At 38.8% G+C, this 20,537-nt stretch overlaps 1 protein-coding gene and 1 long non-coding RNA gene across 2 annotated transcripts in view; one reads left to right on the top strand and one right to left on the bottom strand.

Annotated features, from left to right (window-relative positions):
- LOC127943298 (protein TASOR) overlaps positions 1–11,257 on the top strand; it is a 40,103-nt gene extending 28,846 nt beyond the window's left edge. The window contains exons 17-23 of the mRNA XM_052539638.1: positions 610–1,652; positions 2,397–2,519; positions 2,643–2,802; positions 2,904–3,012; positions 4,616–4,794; positions 5,148–5,303; positions 9,814–11,257. Of these exons, the coding sequence (XP_052395598.1) occupies positions 610–1,652; positions 2,397–2,519; positions 2,643–2,802; positions 2,904–3,012; positions 4,616–4,794; positions 5,148–5,303; positions 9,814–10,979 (2,936 nt within the window). The 3' untranslated portion in view covers positions 10,980–11,257. The remainder of the gene's footprint in view (positions 1–609; positions 1,653–2,396; positions 2,520–2,642; positions 2,803–2,903; positions 3,013–4,615; positions 4,795–5,147; positions 5,304–9,813) is intronic.
- A 1,692-nt stretch (positions 11,258–12,949) lies between these two features.
- Positions 12,950–16,382, bottom strand: LOC127943343 (uncharacterized). The gene is made up of 3 exons (XR_008149629.1): positions 16,312–16,382; positions 15,802–15,932; positions 12,950–13,517 (listed from the first exon to the last, which is right to left on the bottom strand). It is a non-coding gene; the product is annotated as an uncharacterized LOC127943343 (long non-coding RNA).
- Positions 16,383–20,537: the final 4,155 nt, after the last annotated feature.

Raw genomic sequence — 20,537 nt, 5'->3', positions numbered from 1 at the left:
TCATCAAACAATTGCATGTATTTTAATAAATAAAAGCTTTGAAATTTGCTCAAAAAACGTTGGCGCGGATGATGAGTTTTGTGACAGATCTCCTTAATAAACGGAGGTCTGAAATCTCTGCCCCTTTACCGATCAAGAACAACCAATTGATTCGGCAGATCCACTAGCATGGTGGCGAGACAATGAAACACGCTAACCCCCCCCCCCACCCCCCGACGGTTAGGTTATGAACCGTCACATTTGACTCACGTCATAACCGTCATCACCAATTCTCGCACACCCCTACTACCATATTGAAATGCTAAAAGACTGTAAAGAGACGCTCTTGGAAGCTGCATTAATGCATTTGATGGTGAATTGGACGGAGTCTTAATTTGTGATCTCTGGAAATATAAGAGTTGCCTTAATTTGGTGAGTGGAACAGCATTTTAAGTTCTGTATCGTATCGTATGTTTATTATACATGTAAAGCAACATGGGGAGATGTATAACAGTGTTTCCTGAGAATGAGCACCATACCAAGATGGTAAAAAAAAATGCAAGTTTTTTTGTGGTTTATAAATAAAAAGATATACTTTAAAGAATGTGAATTTTCTTAATTGTTGCTTAGGTCTGAAAACAGAGAGATACTCCCAGAGACAGATGGACTATCCTGAAGATCCACGCTTTGTTCAGAGCCCAACAGTGTCTACACACACCACACCTGACATAAAGGAGCTGTCTCCTCTCTACCAGCCAGACAGCAGCAACACAGCGGTGGATCTGGATGTGCAGACAGCAGCAGAGGTGGACGATGAAGACCCCGTCCCTCCTGCTGTCACCACAGATCGTCCCACAGACGCAGCCACGTCCTGTAGCAGTTTTGACCACATCGTTGACGATCTCATCTCGAGTTTCTCCAGGGAGGTGGAGCAGCTCTTGAGGGCCAAACATATTTATTATGTTTCTTGCTCCAGCACTCAGGGCTCACGAGATCCACTCCATCCTCCAGCTGTGCCACTTTCCGATTACGTGTCAGACTACAACACTTCGTTTCCTGTCAGTAACTACATAAGCTCTTTCCATGACAGCCTGATGATGTTCATTGACCCTCAGCATGTCAGTCGTTACTCCGGAGCTCAAGATGATGTGACGTCCTCCTCATCCGCTACAGAAGTTCCTTCATATGTCCCTGATACGTCCTCCTACTTCAATCCATGTGCTTCCTCGTCTACAACCTCTAAACCCAGCAGCACCTTTGAATCATTGGGGAGACCGTGTTCCCCTTCTAGAGCCCTACCTGAACCAATGCCACAGCCACAACATCACTCAGGTTTACCCGACCCTGATATCCACCAGCCACCACACCAGATGGCATTGGAGCAGGATTCGCTGACCCAGAAGACACCGGAAATGAGCATCCCTCATGATCTTCACCAAGGCCTGCGTGAGATGAATGGGAGTCTGGTTTCTGAGACTACGGGAGCTGTGGAGGGTCAAAAGGATGCCTCGATGGGACACACTCATTCTGCCATCAGCAGCATCATCGATCAGCTGCAGCCCGAGGTGATCAGTAACCTGGTGGAGATCATCAAAGGAGTTCAGAAGAACACCGTCTACTTCTACATCCATTCCACAGATGAGGAGGAGAGCGATGTCTGCTGGGAGATTAAGGTACTTCTAGTGCTAAAGACTGTCAGTCCAAACCCGCCCTTTGTGCATGTTCGATTGGAATACGATCATATTTATATATTATACATTTACGTACAAATCCGTTTCAAGTTACATACATATGTGGTTTGAAATTCCAGGGAGCGATTCCCTAGAAAACGTCTTTGTAGAAACAATGTTGTGCTGTTGTGAAGTGCTAGTCAAGCAGAAAAGGTGTTATATCGCTGGTCTACATACCTCTTTGAGTTTTGCAGCACAGAATACGGCAGACATCTGTGTCACAAACTGTACTGCTGTTATTGTTGTTTTCAGTGTAAACATACAAACACAACGTCACTGCTATAGAAACCAACGCAGATATGAAGGAAAACTAAACATTGGAAACGCAAATCAGATCTGAATAGTTACTATAGTGTGGAACGTCATCCATTTAGATCGAATTCCAATCAGATATGCACAAAAATCTGAGGTAGACCGACAATGTGAACAAGGCTTTTATATACTTGGTATAAATGTGGTATCCAAAAATGAATATCCATGCCACAATTTATGAAAATATCTCACACTCTAATAGAAATTCAGACCCTCTTTACACCTATATTTAGTGCTGAGATCAGATTTTAGTCACCAGTGTCAAATGGCCAGTTAGGCAGAAATGTTGGAGCATATAAAGGTTATTTGTCACACTGAAGTTGCCCAGAGATCTGGAGACGTACTCAGCTTGTACTGTTTTAACATTCATAACAGGAATATTTGGAAAAGTTGGGGGATTTGGAGTGTAATCCTCATGGTTTCCTTGAAAAAAGCAGTAGTTCAGACAAACTGCTGGTCATCATTCAGAACATGGACATCACCGCACAGGTTCACAAGGTAAGCCAGAGCTCAGCACTTCACCTTGAGGAGTCAGATACATCATTGAAATATGTTGATTCCTTTTAAATTTTGGAACCAGTTTAATTGGAAGACGCTAGATGCTGTGTTTTGTACCCACAGATACCTTCTTTAGTTTCCTTGAAGAAGCATCCGTCTGTGAGCTTTGCTGGCGTAGACGACCTGAGTGACATCCAGAACCACACGTACAACGAGCTCTTTCAGTCCGGAGGCTTCATCGTCTCAGATGAGCAGGTCCTGAATCCAGCGGTCATCACTGCACGTAATTCACTTTCAGCGTATTACCACATTTATTATTGACATGTAGATTTATTTTCTATCAACTCGACACACATTTCAGCACAGTGTTTCTTCTGTTTATAGAGAAACTTCAAGATATCCTTGAGTACATTGAGCAGCTCAACTCTCCTCAGAGTCCCTGGAGGTGGAGGGTGCACTTCAAATCACACAAGAAACTCCGAGAGCACAGCAGGTTTGACACTAAACCACAACCCTTTACACTTCAGGGAGCTCATGCACGGTTTTTACCAAGTAGTGACCAGAGATGTATAGTAACGAAGTAGAACTACTTCACTACTGTACTTAAGTACTAAAAGGCGGTATCTGTACTTTACTGGAGTATTATTTTTTTCTCCTACTTCCACTTTTACTTCGGTACATATTTTCGCTGAGTTTAATACTTTTACTCCGATATTTTTTTTTATGTGCTGCATCGTTACTCGTTACAATTATAATAATGTTACGAATCATTCCATTACAAACCACTGCCAGAACTGTAGATGGCAGGTTTGATGAAGCTGGCACATCATTGAGCGAATCAAGCGAGAAGACTGCGTGTGCTGACTGAACTGCTGTGAAGAGAGAAATGAACACCGAGCCGAGCCAGATAATGACTCGTTCACGAGTCAAGAACCGGTTGCATCGGTTTTCGGATGACCAGTAGTTCTTTCTGACAGTTCGATTCAATAAACCTGTTGAAGAAAACAGTTCACCGATTCTTTTGTGCTTGACGCAATGGCGTCATTGGCGTTGACTGCACATGGGCTCATAACATTAACACAGAATCAGTTCAGGATCAATCACCAAAAGAATCAGTTCGGTTCAGACGCTCTGTGTTTCGGTTTGCTTCACGCTAAATCACACATGCGCAGTATCATCAGCTCCTCGGTTCACGAATCAGACGCGTCTGACAGAAACGGTTCTTGACTCGTGAACGAGTCATTATCTGGCCCGGCTCAGTGTTCATCTTCAGTTCTCTCTTCACATCAGTTCAGTCAGTTTGAGTCAATGCATTACTCCGGGATATTGGTTTGTTTTAACTCAGGGAGTGTCAGACACATTAAACAAGTTAACAGCTTAATTCATCTGTGGATTAATGCGTATTGGAGACGCGAACTGTTTAAAACGATGCAGTTCGATTTGGTGGACTGTTTCAAAAAGATCCGATTACATAGAATGATTTGTTCGCGAACCAGATATCACAAACTGCTTTGTTATGAACTCTCTCTCACAACAGACACGGAAGAGAAGACAATGCTGAATAAAGTCATAGTTTTTGCTATTTTTGGACCAAAATGTATTTTCGATGCTTCAAAAAATTCTAAATGACCCTCTGATGTCTTACGGGTTTGAAACAACATGAGGGTAAGTTATTAATGACATCATTTTCCAAATTGTGCTAACTAACCCTAGTAACCGTTTTTTGTTTACAAGAAGTTACAGTCAAAGGAATTGTGATTGTCCTTTAGGTTAATCATTTGAAATAGTAAAAACAATATGTTCAAACTTTTGACTGTTTTCTTTAATAGCTACATAACACAATACTTCTACTTTTACTTTCAGTACTTGAGTAGTAAATTTTAAAATAGACTTAAGTGTGGTGCTTAAAGAGAACTTCTACTTCTACTCAAGTCACTTTTTTGATAGAGCACTTGTACTTTTACTGAAGTATGGTTCTCTAGTACTTTATACATCTCTGGTGGTGACACAGAGAGTAGAAACTGGGTGAAATGGTTTTCTTCGTGATTGACTGCACTGTAGACATCATGACCGACTGTGTTTTGTTTGTTTTCCAGGCTCAAAACTGATGCTTTGACCCTGTTCGAGATTCTCAATGAATATGAGAAGAGACACATCGTTGAGATCCTGTCGTACCACGACTGTGACACTCCATCACGTCAAGCGCCTGACCTCGATTGTCTAGTGGATCTGCAAGCCAGATTCATCAAACAACGGCATCTGATATTTCTGACAGGTGATCTTCAACCTAAAACGTGTGTTTTAAGTAGGGCTGTGGCAAATGAAGGCAAGGAAGGGCAAAACATACATAAACACATGCTCAGTATGCACTGTTTTGCACATGTGAGAGTTGGCATTTCAAGGGGACATTGGGACACTAGTGAAGTGAAAGGCTTAGTTTATAGAAGAAATACAGTCAGCACCCAAATGTTATATTACCAATATGGAAGCATTTTGAATTTGTACAGATTGAGAGAGGTGTGCCTATAAATTTAGATCCTGCTGGCACTTTTTCCTTTGTTCCAATTGTGTTATTTAACCGTAAATTCATAAGTGTTTTATATATATTTTTTTTATCCCATCCAACAGGCTGCCAGTTTGAGATGTTTCCCCACTACTCAAGCAGTGGCATCATCATTGCCAATGTTGACGATATAAAGTTTATAATAAGCAGTTTAGCTTGTGGAGGAAATGTGGCCAGCGCTCCATCGGCAGAGACTCACACCACTCCCGCTCCAGCATCATGTAAGTGATTCTGTGGTAAAACCTTCTGACAGCATCCCAAACTACACGTCTTGCTCTCGCTGTGATTGTTCCCAGTCGATCTGCTGCCACCACCATCCTGAATTATCTTTATTTTGCACCTTTGAAGAGAGGAGAGGCCAGCTGAAGTCAGAGAAATATGTCTAATGTCCATGAAATGTCATGAATCTTGAACTGCTGAGATCAGAATAGTAGTAGACAGAACAAAAAAAAGCAGGTTCTCAAACACATATTAATATGATATTAACCAAAGTAAGAGACGAAGCTGAGGAAAGAGGAGACTGTAAAGGCAACTGAAGTTCATGTTGTGCTTTGTAAAGCCTTTTCATCTCGTGTGTGGACTGGCATGGATGAAACGCCTAATAGAAATCATCTGTTTACCTTTAGGTTCAACAGGTCATTTGTGTACCTTCACCTCTGAATATAACCATCAGCTGGAACCAGGGTCCAAAATAGATATATAATGTTTTATTTTTTTATACACTTGGCAACCTTAAATTTTGTACAAATATTTTGTATCATTTCATATTTTTTATTTCCTAATAATATTGGGAATAATTACTGTTTTATTATATATATATATATATATATATATATATATATATACACGGATCAGGCAATACCACCTTTCACAAAAATATGAAGACATTTCCTATTCGTGGTATTAAATATATACTTCCTAATATATAAATGTTGGTAGTAAATGTTAGAAGTTCGGGTTATAAAAGGTATCTTAGATATATATGTGGTGATAAATGGATGTACATTTTTAAAAGTTGTATTTTCTTTAGTAGATATTTATTTATTTATAATTTTCTAACTAAATTGTTACAATTGTTTTGACATGATATATATGACTGAATTCTGAATTTTGTTTCCTCTTGCCATGAATATAACCACTGCTGTTGACATGGCATTACATTATAAATAGATACAATTTTCTTAAGTAGATTGGTTGGTGAATTTTTCAGACCTTTAGACCATTTGCTTTGTTTCGAAACGGACTTTAATTATATTGCCGTTTTTTTTTTTTTGGTTCACTTTTCACAACGCAACAATTCAAAGTGACAAACTGTGTTAAGTAAAATTGGTGGGATTGCAGCTGTTTTTCTAGGGATTCTACTCGTAGCTGAAAAATGACATTCCACATATATATGCTTGATCTGTCCTCTGCTTTTGTCATGGTTAACCAACAGATCCTCCTATCAACCCTACTGACAAAAGGCATCTCAGGAACCACACTTCAATGGTTTGAGTCTTACCTATCAGATAAGTCCTTTAAAGTAACTTGGAGAGGTGAGGTGTCCAAGTCACAACATCTAACTACTGGGGTGCCTCAGGGCTCAGTTCTTGGTCCACTTCTCTTCCCTGGCTGCATGGCATCATTACGTTCTGTCATTCAGAAACATGGCTTTTCATACCACTGCTAAACTGATGACACTCAACTCTACCTCTCATTCCATCCTGATGATCCGACGGTAGCTATTCTCATCTCAGCTTGTCTAACAGACATTTCTTCCTGGATGATGGACCATCACCTTCAACTCAACCTTGCCAAGACAGAACTGCTTGTGATTCCAGCAAACCCATCGTTTCATCACAATTTCACCATCAAGTTAGGCACATCAACCATTACTCCTTCAAAAACAGCTAGAAGCCTTGGAGTTATGATTGATGATCAGCTGACTTTCTCAGACCACATTGATAAAACTGTCCGATCCTGCAGATTTGCTTTATTCAACATCGAGAAGATCAAGCTCTTTCTTTGGGAACATGCTGCACAACTCCTTGTTCAAGCTCTTGTTCTGTCCTGGCTGGACTATTGCAATGCTCTCTCAGCAGGTCTTCCAGCCAATTCTATCAAACCTTTACAATTAATTCAGAACGCGGCAGCAAGATTAATTTTTAATGAGCCGGAAAGAATACACGTCAAAGCTCTGTTTATCAATTTGCACTGGCTTCCAATAGCTGCTCGCATAAAATTCAAGGCATTGATGTTTGACTACAAAACTACCACTGGCTCTGCACCCATTTACCTAAATGTGTTACTTCAGACTTATATGCCCTCTAGAAGCTTGTGTTCTGCAAGTGAACGTTGCTTGATTGTGCCATCTCAAAGAAACACAGACAGCATTCTTGCGGTACACTAGTTTCAGTGTGTCAGATTGCCGGACTAGCACAAGTGAATCACTCCAGAGTCCAGCGGCCTGGGATCACCTTGTTCAGTCAGTCTCAGATGGATTATTTTGATACAGATCTGATCGTATGCCTTAATGCACTGTTGGGGGTAACACAAGTTACATAAGGTATATAATAATGTAAGTAATGCAAGTTGCTGTTTTCCTGTTTATTCACTGACTGCTCTCCTGTCCACAATTTGAGAGAAACTGAGGCAGAGGCTCTTTCTTCAGTCAGATGCTTATCACTTTTGGTGTAAAAGGGCCTTTACAGTTATGGTTTTATTAAAATCTTATAAGCAAGCTCAGTCCAGATGACAAAACGTAACACAAAAGTAATGTAATGCAATGCTTTCTGTAAAAAGTAATGAAGTAATGCAATATTGTAATACATTGCATTTTCATGTTCAGAAATACTCAAAATGAGCCAGGTCTGAAAACATCATTCAAATATTTTGCAAACCATCCATTATGCTGCAGTTTCCGTATGAAAGTTACCAGCCAACTGGCCTGTAACTTGTACCTTTTACCAGCCAATAGCCAATTCTTACTTGATTTTGGCCCTTGTCAAGTGTTTGTTAAGGGCCGTGTGATTGTCCGTCTGTCTGTCTGTGTATGTGTTTGTGTACCTACTTAACCATATTTTTGGGACAATGTTGTACCCAAAAGTGAGCAAAGCAGGACAAAATCACAAAAAAAACTCAATTTGGAAACATTTTGATATGTATAACTGTTATAAAAGTAAAGTGTTTTTTAAATTGTAAAAATTCAGAAAGTTTTCTGTAAGTGTTAGTGGTAGGGGTGGATAAAAACTAAAGAATTCCATGTAATGTCCCCATTTAGATAGCTAAGTAAACGTGTGTGTGTGTGTGTGTGTGTTTGAAGATTCAAATTAGATATTAAGTTTTACAGAATGCAATGCATCTTACAAAAACACAATAAAAAAGCTCCTGTTTTAATTTGTAAATACAGAAAGTTTATGTTTGGAACTATAACTTTTTAAGTGCTACGTTTAAAAATCAAAACTGCAATAATCCTTAAAATCAATAAAGCATACTGGAATTGATAAAACCTTTTGTATCTGGTTAGGAAAAAAAAAACTGTACATATAAAATTCTTCCAATAAATGCATTTTGATAAATTCTAACTTCATCTCTTTATTCTTCATTACATTTTCTGTGTGTATTTCAAATGAAAATAAATAACTGTAAATGCCAGCAGAACTGATGCCAAGTCTAAGGGCAGTACAATACACATGAATATAGCTCTTTTATAATGAACGTGTTCAACATGAATTCAGATTCATTCTGTGGGGCATAGAGACATTGTTTAATCATAAGACTAAATGTGTGCTATTGTATTAGTTTTGTCCACCAGAATGCAGGCATGTAGCTATTTTGTTTGATATTTAACTCCCAATTATTACTCCACTAATCTTTTTTTTTTTTTAATTGTAAAAAAGATGCATGAAGGCAGCTTGAATAGAGATTATAGACCTATTTCTATGCTCAAAATTCACTTGATCTTACTAAGGCTTCACATATGATGTCTTAATGGATGGTTCACCTTGTAAAATTTAAAATTCTGTCATATTTGTTACCCTCATGGTATTTCAAGCTAGTATGATTTTCTGTCTTTGTTTGTTTGCAGCATGTCTTGATAGGAATTGTGGAATTGTTTATGAAGTTAATTTCCACTAATCACCTTTGGTGTACACAGTAATGATTATTCTCTTCCGTGAGCCTGTAAGGAAAACAGGATTTGTTTGCTAATGAGTGATGACTTATAGGGATGTATTTGCACAGACATGTATAAAGACAGAGTGCACACCTCATAATCTGAAGACCACACCCCAGGGGGGAAACAATCCAACGCCCTCCATTGACTTTCTATTGCTGCCTCCTTGTCATTTCTGACTTGTAACAAAAACAGTGCAATGCCTAAAAGCTGCTTTGTGACAAGGTGAACAGTAAACAATCTATAGAAACCAAGAACTACGTTTCTATGCGTTATACCATAGAACATTTAAAGTTGCTAAGTCAGAAATTACAAGGAGGCAGCTTCACGCAATAAAAAGTTTTGGATTGCCCCCCCCCCCCCATGTGTGCGTGGCCAAAATGCATGTCTCTATTGTGTTTGAATGATGCTTGAAATACTGCAGATGTAGACAAGGAACTATTCATGAGAGAAACCTCGACAAAAAATTTGGATAAAAAAAGTTACCAAATATCACAATTTGGTAACATCTATGAATTGTTTCTGTTCTTTTGAAATTGTGATTGTTGATGGCAGTAACCTCTCTCTTGTCTCTGTAGTGAGAGACGATAGCATGTCCTTGGACTCGGACCTGGATTCATCAGATTACAGTGTCCCGGTCACAACCGAGACGAACCGTGTCATTACAGACCAGCACACGTCTGCACTCGGGACTGATCCGTGCCCTCTGGTCTCTGAACCCTCTCTCCAAGACCAAGTGAATGCTATTCCTGTGCCCACAACAAGCGAGACGCCAAAGGATTTAGACTTTGTAGCTCTCAGTGAAGCAATTTCTCAGTTCAAGGCTTTCAAGATGCTTTCAAAGTCTGACGCTGGTGAAACTCTACAAACGGCTTTTGGAGTTGATCCTCACCAGAGCTTCCTCAGTCACAATGATCTGTCAGATTCCTATCCTCAGTACTCCTCGGAAAAGCACAGTCTGTCAGCTACGCTACCTGAGGCTCCAGTCTCTAGTACGTCAGTCAAAACTGAATCGGCGGTCATTACAACAACTGGGGCTCCACTGAGCTGTTCTTCTGCAGTTGAAGCCAGTCGTGAAGTGGTCCAGTATGGAGAAACAGGCACATCTGCAGCTGCGCCGATCACAGCAGCTGAGGGCACCAGCAATATAATGACGGTTTCAAAAGCTTGGGAGCAAGCAAGCACAAGCTCCACGGACACCTGGTCAGGTACGACGAATGCAGAGATTGGTCAAACGTCCAATGAAAGTGGAGTTTCAGAGAAGCCTGCAGTGACCGCAGTGGACAATGCTAATTCCTCTGAACCAGCAGTCAAAGACAAATGTGGGAGCAGTGGTTTCCTTCCCAGACCTGGCAGTTCTAGACATGGCTTGGACCATTTTTATCCAGCGCTGCAGGGCAGTGGCCTCCTGCCGGCTCCGCATGCTTCCCTGGCTCTGAGCAGCCCTAGATTCATATCTCACAATGGTGCTATTGGACTCGGACATCCTCTTCTGAACTGCACCGTTTCCAACAACCTAGGAGTTGTGGGACCTCCGGTCTTGAGAGGATTCTTCCCAAATCCTAGCATGCAGATGTCGTGGAACACTTTATTGCAAGGTTTGCCGTCGGGCCTTTGGGGTGCTCACTATGGCATGGATGTGCAGCAGATCCACAGGTCTCCATTCATCCAGACCTGGCCTGGAAATCCTGCCTTCCAGGGGGACGGTCATCGTCCCAGTAGAGGAGGATTTGGTGGCTGGTGAACCGGCAATGTGTAGATAGTTTTCAAACTCATGTTTACAACTCCGTCTCAGTTCAACTTTTGTATAATAGAAGAGAAATGTAAAATTTCTAGGTTTTCACTGAAAGTGAAGAAAAGTAAAAAAAAAAAAAAAAAGTGATTATTTCATATTTTCTAGAGAACATAATATTTTTATTTTGCTTTTGCATGTTGATTGGACTGATGTTTATTTTCCCAAGGCCTTGGTTTTAATATTATTTTTATAAAGCCAATAATATACATTAAACAACTTTCAAACTAGTCTTTGTAACGGTGTCTTTATTGCTGAGATGTTCGGTTAACAGGACGCTGTGATTCAGAAGTAATGTTGGTCTAATATTGAGCACTGATTTGTTTCACCAGCTTGGAAAAGTATGGTCAATAGTGGACACAAGTTGAGCAACTTTAATTTAAAAGGGTTAAAATACATTTAATTCACATGTAGGGAAAACTATACAAATTCAAATTCAAGCCATAAAATCTAGTCATTCATACGTCACATTCAAGATTTCCAGTACAAAATGTGTTACACATCTACTATAAGTCCTTGATAAGAGTATCTAACAGATACTTCTCTTAAACGGATTCGTTAAATTCAGATGTCAGACAGCAACATCTCTGTTTATAGCTCCATTGTCCACATCTCACAGTATAAAGTGCTGGACCAGGTTTGGATTACACTGTATCCTGCTGAATTTCATTTGTTGCAGTCAGGAAGCTCATCACCAATAACTGATCAAAAGTACACACAAAAGACAGGAAACGGGTAATGTTTCAAAGCATGTTCATAGTCCACATCTTGCTATAGAGCGTTACCTGTCTCGAATCAGACAGACCCTTCAGGATGGCCTGCTGCTGTTCAGTGCTTTTAGGAGGATATGGCACGGCCTGGGCTGCGTTTCTCAAAAGCATCGTAAGATAAGTTGATCGTAGAGAGAGACCACTGGTGGCAATGGGTCTATGGTCTACTATGGTTTTGGGAACCGCAGCCCAGGTTAGTGTTATTCAGACCCTTTGCTATGACACATCTCTGAGGGATTTCTAGACTGACAGAAGTCCACCTGTGGCTAATTCAGTAGATTAAACATGATTTGGAACAGCCCACACCTGTCTATATAAGGTCTAACTGCTGAACATGAACATACCAGAGCAAAAACCAAGCCATGAGATCAAAGAAACTGACTCGAAGCTCAGACACGGCTGTGTCAAGACATAGATGTGGAGAAACCTACAAGAATTACTTGCATTTTTAATGGAAGAAGTCTGGAAGAACCAGCAGTCTATCTACAGCTGACTGCACTCAAACTGAGTGAGCGACCTCAAGATAAAGGCCTTGGTAAGAGATGTGAGCGAGACCCTGATGGTGGCTCTGGTTGAGTGCAGGAGATCCTGTGTGGATCTGAAAGACCAGCATCACTGTGACACTCCACTGTTCTGGAAACGATGGCAGCGCAAGACACATGAAAACGAAAAACCTCAAACCTACAATTTTTTCAGATGGTAAGAAACAAGTTTTTTTTTTTTGGCAAGATATCACCCATCTTGTTTTTGATGTCATGATGAGGTGTAGATATGTCTTCAATTATATACCAAGACTCCAGTGAGATGTCCGAGAGCTATTACAATTCACTGCAATTGTGTGTTGCATATAATTCCAATTCTCTGAAAAACCTGCTGTGCATAATCTACTGCATGCCTTCTGTCCTCTCTTTCAAAGTTTATCATTGTTTTTAAGCAAGTAAAAAACCTTTTAGTATAATTGTACAAACATCCCCATTTATTGGAGGGAAACCAAGAACTTAAAAAAGCAAAAATAATTGTTTTGAGAAACATTTATCAGAAAATTAAGATACATCAGTCAAAAACAAAAACAAAAACACCTCCCCTTTCAGCACTGAAGGCTGATGCTTCTTGGAGTTGATTTTCACTCTGAACTGAAAAGAGAAGTGACATCAACACGCTGAAATGCATTCATCAGCATTTACACTACATGCATTAATAAGGATGGGTATTGCAACGAATCTAACAATGGTTCTGGTTCCAATTACATGAATTATTTTAGTTCTTGACAAGTCTTGGCTACTAAAAGAAAACAAACTTTATTTGTAGCATGTTTTTATTTTTATTTTTTATAAATGGTTCCCAGCCCTGTGTAATTACTGCTGAATACTCTGACTGGTGAAGAGAGGCTGCACCTGTAGTTGTGCAGACGTCCTGAGTCTCTGTGCTGGAGGTTTATGCTTAAGTGTGTTTGCTCGTGGCAGCAGTGTCAGACGCCGGGACGAATGCTTTACTGGGTCTCTGTGTGTTCCACTCTGGCCTTGTTTTGAGTCTGTGGTTCCTGTAGGTCTGTGCATAAGGGTCTGCTCTGACTTCTTTCGGTGTAGGGGACACATGCTGTCTGATGTGGCTCTTTTCAGATGCTTCTACCTCCCCTTGATGGGATTTTCTTGTCACTTGGAGTGTTTGTAGGAGCTGTGCATGTATCTTACGGTCTCATTCACAGGCGGAGGACTGATCTCTGCAAAATAAGACAATAAGCCAATGCTCAGACTTTTATTTTTTTTTATATCATTTTTTTTATGGGTAAATTAAAATGGTAATTTAGTCATCCTCATTACAAATTTCCACACAACAGTTCAAACTGACACATCCACAAAGAAAAACTCCCAGAAAAGTTTGAGAAACAGATAAAAATCACATTTAACTGACGTATCGATGCATGTTTAACGTCAATCTAACACCAGCTAATATGTGAGAAATCAGCAAGATCTGAGAGCTTTGGCTGAGATTTTGAGTGAATATACTAAATGTATTGTTTTAATTGCAGCATCTCTCATTGAAGGCTTCTACAGATTGAATATGGTGCATCTCATGGACTACTTTAACTGTTCTAGTACACTTACTTTTATTTAAGAACTTGAAAGCCATTTTCAGTGATTGTCTATGGAAATGTATGAAATTAAATTCATTAAGAATGAGTAAATTATAACAATCTTAATTTCTGGACAACACAAACCTGTCTGAATAGCCGTGTCTGTTCTTGGAGATGCTGTGGTTCTCTGATGTACCAGGTAAATCTTCACCACTAGGGGCTAAAAGACTACTTAAATATATATTTTTCATTGTAATGTACTAACAAGGAATTTAACTTACATTAACCATTTAACAGGTTTTTATCATAGAATTTTTACAGTTTGTTCACCGTTATGATCCATCACATTTATGAGCATTTATTTTTTTGTGCTATGGTTCGATCTGATCTGTTAACCAGGGTTTAATGTATATAAAGAGGTGTGTGACAAGAATCTCTCAGCTAACTGACCCGGATCTCTGGTTTCCCTGAGCAGTGTCAACACTGTACCCTATTCAAACCACAGGAAGAAGAGTGGTGTGCCAATGCCGTGGCCTTTCATTAATGATTCGTCCCTCTGTCTGCATTTGCCCAAACAGTTATACAGTCTTAATTATAAAAAATAAATAAATACAAAATATTCATGTGGAATTGTTTATTAGATGTTTGTTTGTAATATAGATTTTGGTAACACTTTACAATTGTATAGAAACTTTACACACTTTTTAATGGTGTCCTTGTTACAGATGTTGCGTGTTCTTCCTATAGTAAAAAGTAATTGTTGTAGAGTCAGACTTGTAACCTGAAGGTTCCTGGTTCGAGTCTCAGGTCCAGCAGGGATTGTAGGTGAGGGCAGTGACTGTACACCGCTCTCTCCAGCCTCAATACTAGGACTGCGGTGAGACCCTTGAGCATGAACCGAACTGCTCCAGGGGCGCCACAGCAATATGGCTGCCCACTGCTGGGTGTGTGTTCACAGTGTGTGTGCGCTCGGATGGGTTAAATGCAGAGCACAAATTCACACCATACTTTTACACTCGTAACTTGACTTGAGTCCTCTTTTCAGATGAACAGGTTTTGTATTTCATTTGGAAACCAAGGTCCTAGAGTCTGGAGGAAGGGTGGAGAAGCTCATAGCCCAAGTTGCTTGAAGTCCAGTGTTAAGTTTGAACAGTCTGTGATGATTTGGGGTGCAATATCATCTGCGGTGTTGGACAATTGTGTTTTTTGAAAACCAAAGTCACTGGACCTGTTTACCAAGAAATTTTGGAGCACTTTATGCTTCCTTCTGCTGACCAGCTTTTTGAAGATGCTGATTTCATTTTCCAGCACGATTTGGCACCTGCCCACACCGCACCAAAAGCACCAAAAGTTGGTAAAATGACCGTGGTGTTGGTGTGCTTGACTGTCCAGCAAACTCACCAGACCTGAACCCCAGAGAGAATCTATGGGGTATTGTCAAGAGGAAGAGGAGAAACAAGAGACCAAACAATGCAGATGAGCTGAAGGCCACTGTCAAAGAAACCTGGGCTTCCACACCACCTCAGCAGTGCCACAAACTGATCACCTACATACCACGCTGAACTGAGGCAGTAATTAAAGCAAAAGGAGCCCCGACCAAGTATTGTACAGTAAATGAACATGCTTTCCAGAAGGCCAACAATTCACTAAAAATGTATTGCTCTTGTGAAGTATTCTAATTTGTTGAGAGAGTGAATTGGTGGGTTTTTGTTAAAAGGATCATCAAAATTAAAAGAACCAAAGACCTAAAGTACTTCAGTCTGTGTGCATTTAATTTATTTAATACACAAGTTTCACAAATTAAGTTGAATTAATGAAATAAATGAACTTTTCTAATTTGCACTGTATATAAGCAATGTTATAAGAGATGCACCTGTATATAAGCAATGTTCATAAAACACAAACGCAAAAAAATGGCCAGACTACCTACTTCCACTGAGACTCTGAAGTGTGCATACATCAAAACTGACATTAAATGAAGTGATGGAGTTCATGTTCTTACCATATTTAGCCAGCACAAGCTTAGGCTTGCCATTCTCCAGCTCACACAACAGGGCATCACTGCAAAACAAACCAACAGACCTGAGCAGAAACACACTAACATTATATCAAGTAGCCTACTATGTTAAAACCATGGTATTTTTAAATACTATGACTACTAAAGTCATATACTACGGTTTTAATAGTAGTGCCAATGTGTAAACTATCATATAACACAACTGTTTCGTATCTAAATGTATAAAATAAACTGCTTAGAGTGAATGTTTCAGATTAATCTACACGCATATCATAAAATACTGCATCCTTTAATCATCCGGATTTAATATCCACTAAAGCAGCACAAAACTGGGTGACAATAATGTGACAAACTTCTACATAACGTGAAGAGAGAAGCATACTAGTTTAAAAAAACAGTGTGAGGTCAGTTAAGATCACTCACCCCAAATTCATCATTTTAAAGCCTCTAATATTTTGATGCTTGTGTTTTCCATAGACAGTAAAACGTGTGTTTTCTGCTGAAACGCGTGTCCGTTGCCACTCGCGACCAGTAAGCTCTCTTCTGATTGGTTGAGGAGGAGTGTCTTCATCTACAGCCCAGCAGCACAGCAGCAAACACCAGGAAGCGCTTTAGCGCCTCTTCAGGTGGAGAGCGGAAGCGCCACTTTTCATTTAAAAGGGAAGAGTATGAAATCAATTTGAAATTAAAAAATATAACGGTGTAGTTATAAAAGGAAACGAATATCAATGGTATTAGTTAACGCACTCAAACAGTAAAAATGTATGTTATTAATTTAAATAAATAATTCATTTTATTTAAAGTTATTTAGTCATGTCATTTAAGTTTTCCCCCTGAATGCGTATTTTCATATGCATTTGGATTCATTTTTGTTTGTATGCAGCTGAGATTCAAATATTTTTGACGTGTAGACTGAAAAAAAGGTGTATTTACTTTGAAACAAGTTTTCACTCAGAAACAGCTAGTAGCCTTAATAAAAATAATTACAAAGAAACAGCAAGTAACATAATGGATTTTTAATTTATTTGTATTTATTTATTTTTGAGAGAGAATGCTTTTGAAGAAGATAAAGCTAAACGTGTTGTTTTTGTTGTTGTAAAACACACTCCTCAAATAATCTTAATTTACAACCTTAAAAAATAATGTAACATTTTACAATTATATAAAACATACACAACTGAAAACATTACAATGAGACAGATGTTAATAATAATTAATTTATTTAAAGTTTTAATAAATTCAGCAAAAAAGAAATACCATAAATTGTAGCACCCATTGCATTCAATTAATTCAAAATTTTTACAATCTACACTCTTGGTAAATGATACAAACAATCAGTGACAGTGACAGTGACAGTGACATGACATTCAGCCAAGTATGGTGACCCATACTCAGAATTTGTGCTCTGCATTTAACCCATCCGAAATGCACACACACAGAGCAGTGAACACACACACACACACTGTGAGCACACACCCGGAGCAGTGGGCAGCCATTTATGCTGCGGCGCCCGGGGAGCAGTTGGGGGTTCGATGCCTTGCTCAAGGGCACCTAAGTCGCACCTAAGTCGTGGTATTGAAGGTGGAGAGAGAGCTGTTCATGCACTACCGCCACCTACAATTCCATCCGGCCCGAGACTCAAACTCACAACCCTTCGATTGGGAGTCCGACGCTCTAACCATTAGGCCACGACTTCCCCGATCTTGCTATCTACGATCTTGCTAAATGAGAAAAACAATATAAACTCTGCAGGCAGAATTCTAAAACATGACATAAGTATGAGCATATACCCAAAACAATGCCTCCAGAACAGAATCAGAACTGGATAATAAAAATGAAAGAAAGTCATTTTATTCAAGAACCTTGTTTTGCCGTGTGTTGTGCAGGGGCGCTTTCAGTCAGCAGGGGGCAGTATTACACGCTGCTGCAGCTGGAGTCACTCTCTGTCAGTTTGTTCTACTGTTTCCATCTCTCAGGCGCATACACACAGTTTGTGTGTTTTAGCTAGATTAACGCGCTAGCTTGTCGGATATATTCATTAGTTAGTGTTTATTAAAAGACATTGCACTTTTTTAATGAGCTTTATTATAAAATAAACATAACTGAAAAAAGACAGGCCAGGTTAGATCAGAGTGCATTGGATATCATATAAATTCTCTATTAGTGACAGATACAGCATGGTTTGATAAAGTAAAAGACTGTAAAGCAGCGAATATATATTTTTTATAATTGTATTCGCTAGATTAAGTGCTTTATTTTCTCAGGATCAGCCATCAGTGCTGCACGGACAAGATTAGATCATTACGGCTTATATCTGACCCTTTATTTATTACTTAAATTTACAACTGAATAAGCCAGAGAATGTGTTCCAGGCTCCTTATGTTTATTATTATTTGAATCTGACCATATTTTTTAACGCAAGTTTGTGAGATCTGTTTGTGTGATTAGCATCCGCTTTAGCATCCACACACTAGACGAGTAAAAGATGTTTAGCAGATAAAACTAGCTAAATAGTCATTTAAATCTTAGCAATATTACCAGGCTTTTATTTACTGTTTTGAAGTACAGCGTGTCTGTGGACAGAGTCGTTTAATCGTATTAAATCTGTTCAGTTGATCAGATCTGAAGACATTAGCCTAGAAGCTAACACGAAGGACATCAGGAGGATCTCACAACAAAACATTGACTTATTTATTTACTCATTTGTTAATAACGAAATATATTAGATCGTCATGAAAGAAGGGAGAGGCATCTAAATAAGAAGTCTTTCCGTGAGGAGGAATTAACATCAGGTATGTACATACAATGACCCCATGTTCATTTCCTATAATGTCTGTTTTTACACGTTTAATAATTAATGTTTTTGATTTAGGAGTGGATAAATGAGTTATTTAGAGATGCATTGACTTATTAAAACATGTATGATGATGTTATTACATGATTAATTTTGGTGAAGGAAGGTCACTGGTGTAGTAACATGCTGGTTTTGAGGTTATGTTTGGACATATATTTATTTTATTTGATTAAATGTCATCCTTATGTCTGTAATAGATATAGCATATGAGCACTGGATCATTACGTAAGTCTCACATTGGAGAAGAAACGTGACTTCATCTCTGCATGTAAAGTTGCGTGGATGTTTATCTGTGCGTCAGGGTTGTTTTGATGTTTGTCTCATATTGTTTTTAATATTTTCACATGTGCATGAGCTGGAATTTCCCTGATGATCGTTTTAACCGTCAGCACAATTCATTGCCTTAATTAATGGTAGCTATTACCTTGGAGATGTTTGTTTTTATTTGTTTATATTTTATAATTGCTTTAGTTTTGCAGTCTTTGAAGGACATTTCAGTGTGAGGCTGGATGTTAGATTGGGGATTTATTTAGCTGTTGTATATAAAGCCCGTGAGACCTTCAGACCTGGTTTAAAGGTAAGGGATGCTGATGTTGGCTAGCGTTGAGAAGAAACCATGCATTGTTGTTTTAACGGAAACAGGGTCCATCCTGGACAGTCACGTTTTATTACAACGTATAATAAGAGCATCCCATGAGTATATTTCAAGATTTTTAGATTTGCATTTGCAAAGAAATAGCATTGCTTAATTGAGCTAGGGATGTAAGATACCCAAAATCTAGTTGTCGTTTCTGATACCACTAATACTCGAGACCACAAGGTCGATACCACAGTAAAAAACAAAACAAAAAACATAGAAAACAATAATTCTAACATAAACTACTTAAAAAAAAAAAACTTTTTAACATTACAAAAACATACTGGCACTTAACCTTCACATAATGAATAAAATGAGAGAACCAGTACCTAATCCCACGGTTTTCTGCACCAATTTCAGTACCATAGCAGAAAATATTGCAATGCTGTTTAATAATTAAAACTAATCGGGATGTAGCATTCAAACGTTGTTATATTATTTAAGCATTGTATTAAAAATAACAAATGTAAGTAATAAAATAACAAAAAAGTGTCCGGTTAGCACCCATAGCACCCATTGCTAGTCTTGTGTATCAGTGCAAGTTAATTAATTAACTGAAAACAAAAAATGTTTGTGTTGGTCATTTTTAATCAAAATCTGATAATTTGCAACCATAGATATGTGTAGGTAGTAGAGAGTATAACATTTTCCTGTTGGGATTTAATTGCTAATGCTTTTATCATGGTATACTGTATTATCACGGTATTTGAATTTAGTTTAAAAAAAGTGTCATAATACAGTATAACAGGTTAAATCACTTTTTATTACAAAAATAACTGAACATTTAAATACAATAAAGCAGTACAGAAAAAACATTAATGTTAAAGAGCCAGTAAGATGGAAATTCTAAGCTTCCTATCACTGTTTATAAGTCCTGTACATTAGGTTTAAATCCATCCAAGGTTAAAAAACATTGTCATTTTGTCAAAATATCATTTTAAAATTACCTCAATTCTCAGAGATCCCCAAACGGTTCGCGCGAAGCTGTTCAAAAGATTCAGTTTCCTTAAACCCCACCTTTCGGGTGCATACTGTGTTCTGATTGGTCAACTAACATAGTCAGGTTTGATTGGTTGTTCCGCACACCTCCATGGTAAACTATGCGTTAGCATCTGTTTGGGGTGAATTATGTCTCATTCCTCTCATCGCGAAGCAAAC

This window comes from Carassius gibelio, chromosome A22 (assembly GCF_023724105.1).
Source record: "Carassius gibelio isolate Cgi1373 ecotype wild population from Czech Republic chromosome A22, carGib1.2-hapl.c, whole genome shotgun sequence".
NCBI classification, from domain to species: domain Eukaryota; kingdom Metazoa; phylum Chordata; class Actinopteri; order Cypriniformes; family Cyprinidae; genus Carassius; species Carassius gibelio.
Note: the sequence above shows the minus strand (reverse complement) of the source record. Positions and strands in the feature narration are given on the sequence as shown.